Source organism: Rhinolophus ferrumequinum, chromosome 24, assembly GCF_004115265.2.
Source record: "Rhinolophus ferrumequinum isolate MPI-CBG mRhiFer1 chromosome 24, mRhiFer1_v1.p, whole genome shotgun sequence".
Classification (NCBI taxonomy): domain Eukaryota; kingdom Metazoa; phylum Chordata; class Mammalia; order Chiroptera; family Rhinolophidae; genus Rhinolophus; species Rhinolophus ferrumequinum.
The window spans coordinates 14,873,973-14,879,972 of NC_046307.1; the positions used below are offsets into that span (position 1 = coordinate 14,873,973).

At 53.5% G+C, this 6,000-nt stretch overlaps 1 protein-coding gene across 1 annotated transcript in view; it reads left to right on the forward strand.

Moving 5' to 3' along the window:
* The window catches only part of CYSTM1 (cysteine rich transmembrane module containing 1), a 41,147-nt gene extending 35,377 nt beyond the window's left edge, over positions 1-5,770 (forward strand). The window contains exon 3 of the mRNA XM_033096210.1: positions 5,377-5,770. Within this exon, the coding sequence (XP_032952101.1) occupies positions 5,377-5,486 (110 nt within the window). The 3' untranslated portion in view covers positions 5,487-5,770. The remainder of the gene's footprint in view (positions 1-5,376) is intronic.
* Positions 5,771-6,000: the final 230 nt, after the last annotated feature.

Below are 6,000 nucleotides of genomic sequence, written 5' to 3' on the forward strand. Positions count from 1 at the left end.
TGTTTTCATTTAATTCAGTTCTTACACAGTATTTCGCGTGATTTATATGTAAATTTTTACGTAAAAATTATATGTAAATTTTTTTATATGTAAAGAACTATATGTAAATTTTTTCCTAGGGCAAGTAAAATATTTTTCTGAAATACCTTGGCATTTGGAGTTGCCACAAGGTTTGGTTTTCCCTGCACCAGCTTAGAAGCAGTCCTGGGGCCCCTGGTAATTGGTGAGGTGTACACAGCTGGGGGATAAGGGGCTTTTGGTGAGTTGAGCTGTCCTGTCATGAGTCTGCCTACCTCTAGACAAGACTTCCTTAGGCCGATGTCCTTCTGTATTTGCAGACCAATTAGGAAGTAGAGATGGCTGGTTGGAAAATTCATGACTTAATGGGCATATGGTTTCTTATTAGAAATTCTCTGAACCCACAAATGAGCCAACTCAAACCTCTTCTGCCTAGCCAACGACGCCAAGAATAATCACCAGTGCCCAGGTAGGCTTGGAGCCCATGCATGGTGAGGACGTAGACCGTGGGCCATGCAGCCCTTGTGAGTGAGGCAGGGACCCCGGCACTGCGTGCCCCGTGCTCATGCATGGTGAGGACCTAGACCGTGGGCCACGCAGCCCTCGTGAGTGAGGCAGGGACCCCGGCACTGCGTGCCCCGTGCTCATGCATGGTGAGGACCTAGACCGTGGGCCACGCAGCCCTCGTGAGTGAGGCAGGGACCCTGGCACTGCGTGCCCCGAGTTCCTGTCCACCCTGGGCTGCCCTCCATGTCTGGGCCCTGGGGGCAGGCAGCTCATGGAGAAGACCTGTGCCCTGCGCTTGAGGGACTCCTGGTCTAGTTAGGGCCTTTTTGGAGTTTGTTTTAGATGTTGGAGGATGAAGGGAAGAATTTGCCAGACAACAGGTCAGATGCTTCTCAGAGGATCAGAAAGATCTGTGTGAGGCTTGGAAGAGCCTTTCACACAGTAACCCAACCTCCAGCGAGGTCTCTGGTCTAAACCCTGGGAGGCGCTCACTGATGAATGAGGCAGCTATTCCTGGAGCTGACATGGAAGAAAGGGGTGACTTCTGCCCTGGGGCTGGGGAGCAGTTCCTCTTGCAGGGAGAGAAGGAAGAGGTTGTTGGAGGGGCGCATAGCCCGATGCTGGAGGTGGGCTGCTCACAGGTGTCACTGTCCATCTGGGAATGCTAAGGACTGGCAGCTGGTCTGGGCAGGTGCCTGTGACACCCACTGTGTGGTTTCCTGCTGGGGTGGGTGGCCACAGAGCCCGGGGTGCCCGGGCCTTCAGTGGATGGGGTGGGTTGTCACTAGGCGTAGGCCTGCTGGTCAGGATACAGGTCCGTCTGTGGCCCTTGGGTCACAGCCCCTGTGCTGCTGTCTTGTTTGTTCTCATGTTAGCCAGGTCCCTCTTCTGTCCCAGGCTCCCTGTCCCCTGCCCCAGGAAGCTGCTCTGTCCTGGGCCCCGCCCGAGCTTCCTAGAGTCATACTTCTCAAAGATGTGACCATGTCCCCCAACTCTGAACCTGGGTTCTGATGCCACGTGGTCGGTTGAAGCCAAAGGAAAGTGGCAGGGACTGTGTCTGTTGGGGGGAGGGCAGAGCTTTGAGATCCTGGCAGTCGCCCTTCCAGCATTCTTACGTCCTCCCGTCGTACGTCTGCTGGAGATGGGGCCGGGCTCTGTCCACCTGCCCCCGCGGGCTGGCCCTCTGTTACCTCCTCCACACAGGGAAGGCCTGCCTGGTCTTGCAGGCCCTCGGCTCCAGAGCAGCCAATGACTCTGCCTCCAGCCTCTTGTTTATCTCTCAGGCTTCTCCCCAGAGTCCAGTGAGCACCCCCTTCTTTCCGCCTGTCTAAATCTGTCTACCAGAGACCCGCTCTTTACTCAGTCAGGGGAGGGGTCTGCCTGACAGGGCATCGCCGTTGAATAACAGTGATAACATCAATGAACATTTATTGAACGCTTTACAATATGCGAGGCTCTGCTCAGTATTTTACATGCCTGATCTCTTCATTTTCCCAGCAACCTGTGGGGTATAGATTACTCATTTTACCCCTATTTTACAGTAGGGGAAACTGAGGCAAAGAGAGGTTGTCACCTGCCCAAGGTTACGTGGCCAATGAGTAGATGAGCCTATATTTAAATCCAATTAGTGTGTCTTATTAAAATCTCTGTTCTGAAATCCCAATTGTGGTTTGTCCCACTAAATTGGAACAGAGTGTCTGGGAATTGGGACCTGGATGGGAGTGACGGACGACATCAGGTAGGGAGGGTTCCTTCCCTGCTTCTCTCCAGAATCCCATGAGAACCTGCTGCCTACTCCACCTACACCCACCCACCCACTTCCTGCTGAGCCTGGGGCTCCTGGGAAGAGATGCTGGGTCAGCTGGGGCCAGCTTTGGGGAGGTGGAGGCTGGGGAGATGGGACAGAGCTTCCTGAGAACAGTTTAGTGCCCCCTGTGGCTCGTCTTGTGGTTGCAGGGGTGGGCATAGAGTGCACTGTCGCAAATGACCTTGACCTCCTGCCCGTGCACAGGTGCAGGGGCTGATGCGTACCTTGCCTGCTCCGGCTGCCAGGACTGCTGGGGGTTCACGTCAGCACCGTCTCTGCCCTGTGAATACAGCCCTCAGTGGGCTCCTGCCTCCTCACAGCCACGCTGCCCTCACCCAGCTTTCCACAGGGGCCAGTTCTGCAACCACCAACTGCAGGTCTCAGTGCTTGCAGCCCAGAGGAATTTCAGCACATAAAATTAATGCTTTCTTTGGATTATTAGTCAGCCAAGTACTAGCCTTCCCACTGTGCATGTGCCTAGAATTGGGTTCTCTGACTCTTGAAAAGGAGGCATGGGCCCCACTTCCCAAAGAGCACTCACAGGTCTCCTGACAGGAGGTGGGCTGTCTGAGGCCGGCGGGGTCCGGGCTGAGCTGTGCTGTGCTGAGAAGCAGCCTTCTCTGCGAGGGCAGGTAGGTCCATCCAGGTCTGCCAAAAGCAAGGGGATTTGTCCTGAGGGGCCTGAGGCCCCTACGGGTAGGGCTGGGCAGCGGGGCTGCTGAACACGGCCAGACAGATGATGGCATCCATGCAGTCTGACTGAACAGTCTAGGTGGCCAGGGAAAAAGTGCTGTAGGAGGAGGAGCCTGGATGTCCTTGAGCAAAGGAGTGACACGATGGGCAGTTAAGTTTAGAACAGTGGGAGTGTGCTGCTTAGGGTGTCAGGAAATCAACACATGATGCTCCCTTCTAGATGATTCTGCACAGACCATGTCGCCCTCTCTCATGCAGTTGCCTCCTCTATAAATGGGACCACAATGAGTTCTCTGCCTATGGATGTGCAACACCTTACAGACTCCAGTCTGATGATGATGAAGAAGAAGAAAAGAATGTAGGCTGCGTTTAGGAGCAGCAGGCAGGCGTCTGGGCTGAGGAGTCCCATGTCCCCGCAATCCAGGGTGGTGTCGGAGGGCCCCCGAGGCAGAGCAGAAATGTGGCAGGGGTGTTTCCAGGATGAAGGAGACGATGAGCCCAGCGAATGCTGCCAGTGGTGGGGTGGGCACGACCTTCAGGGTCCGATGAGTAGGCACTGGTGTTCCTGGTGTGGGTACTGCTGAGGTGACAGGCTGGCAGGGTGGATAGCAGCAGTGTGGGGCATGGTGAACGGAAGGTCCCTGCTGGGGAAGTAAGGGGAAGCACATGAGGTTGGCCCTCACGCCCTCAGGGGTGAGCAGAGAGAGGAGAGCCGGGGCTGGGGAGGGAGCTGAAGATGACCCCTGGAAAACCATGGCATCCTGAGGTGTGCAGACGCAGAGACTGACTGTACTTTCTCCCTTGGCGCCCTCTTTCTCCAGAACCGGCTGCCTGCCCAAACCTGAACCCAAAAGGGAAGAGGAGAAGAGGCTGGGCTGGTTTGGTCAATTTTGAAATGCCATCAGCTGGTGTTGCTGGAGAGGAAGTAAATGCTGAAGGAACCTTGGCAGTGGGCTGTTTGGGACCTGGCATGGGTGGGGTGGGGTGTCTGTTTCTGCCTCATGGGGCTCAGCCTTAGGAACTGCACCAGTGCAGGGGTGCTCTGGGCTCCGAGCTGGAGAGAGAAGCATGGTTTGATATAGATGCTGCACCCAGCAGGAAGCCCAGCGTTTGCCCTGGGCTGAAAGAGTCAACAAGGCCTGATGGAGTTAGAATTGCATTGAGGGCACATTTGATAGGTGGAACCAGGGCCACAGGGGCCAGGTCAGGCTATGAGAGGAGCAAGAATTACTGGGAGTACAGGTTAGGTGGAGTTGGGCCGAGGCCGTTGTCTAGGTAACAGTGACACGGGGAAGCAGTCCAGGACTGAGGCCAGTGCCACCAGGGAGCGCAGGTCGGGCAATGCCAGCTGCCCCCACAACCCCTGAAGCTAATACTGTGGCAGAGGCTAGAAGAGGTCCAAGGTGGGCTAGAACCGGACAGGCGCCCCCGTCCTGCCAGCAGGACCCCAGCAGTGACAGCAGAGGAGCAGCTTTGAGCATGGCCTTGGAATAGGACAGTCCTGGACTTGAGAAAAATGGAAAGCAAATGCAAAGTAAAAGCCTCTACCGCTCTCCACACTCTGACCTCTAAGTTTCTTGTATTCTTTCAGAAACTGTGTGTGTTTATGTTTGTGTGTGTATCCTTTCCATTATACAAACAGCACTGCTATATACCTTGCTTTTATCCCTCGCTTAATTTCTTGGCAACATGGAAGAGCCACCTAGCCCTTTTTAATGACTGTTGTATTCTGTGATGTTGCATTCAGCTAATTGGTCTCCAGTTGACAGACATTGTAGTTAATGCTACTAGTTTGGGGTTATTTTGATACAGCAGCAATCCGTGTACACATATCTTTGAACACCAGAATTATTTCTGTTGAAAAATCCTAGTTACACATTTTCTGGGTCAAAGTGGTGTGTACCCCCACCCCAGTTCTCTTTCAAAGGGGTTCTACCAGTTCACACTCCTGCGCAGTGTCTGCGAGTTGTAGGAACACGAAGCTGTTGTGAGGATTAAATGAGATAATGTCTAAAGCTTTCAGACAGTGTCTGCCCCATCAGGCTGCAGGGCGGCACTCGCTGCAACCTGGGGGTCACTGTGGACGAGCAGCAAGTAAGGTGCTGGGCTGGGTGTCCCAGTCGGCTTGGGGAAGGGGGGGTGACAGGACACAGTGGTCTGACGCAGCAGATGTCACCTTCATTCACACCTCAGGAACCGCTGTGCCAGACACTGGCGCGGGCATGGAGCGTGGAACCAGGAAGGCGCGGCTCCCGCCTCCGAGTGTGTGCGAAGGGCACCAGCACGGGCTGCTGCCGCTCCTACTCCCCGCTGACTGGGTCTCTCTCTCCCTGCCCCTCCCCCGCTCTCAGTGTACGTGGTGGAACAGGAAAGGAAGAAGGACGACACTGGGTGTCAGGCGGCCTTGGCTGCGTGCTGGGCTGCTCTCTGCTGCTGCTGTCTCCTGGAGAACCTGGAATGAGCAGCCAAGACCCAGGTGTTCTCTCCAGTAACCGGAATAAACCACCAGTGCTGCACAATTTCCATTTTTGCTGTCTGTGAAAACTACCTAATCTACAGACTTCTAGATTTTAGCACCTGTGAGAGGTGTGAAATAGTATCTCACTATTCTAATTTACCTTCTCTGATGACTAGTGACCTTGACCATAAAAATCTACATTTTTGGTGATTTGCTTTTATAAATTTTGTGAAATGCTTGTATATACCGGGGGTGCCCAAAAAATGTACACAAGTGGACACCTTGGTCAACGTGGCTCAAGCAGTAGTTCGCCGTAATCAGAAGTGTCTGGACGCTGATGGGAACCACTTTGAGCATCTCTTGGAATTGCAGAAGTCAAACGTGACTTGCATGTATCTTTCGTTATGGGTATATATTGAATATTACAATTTTAATAGTTTTCCTTTCTTAAAATGTATGTACATTTTTTTGGCACCCTCTGTATTCTTAACCCCTTTTTATTTTTTACCTGTTTGTT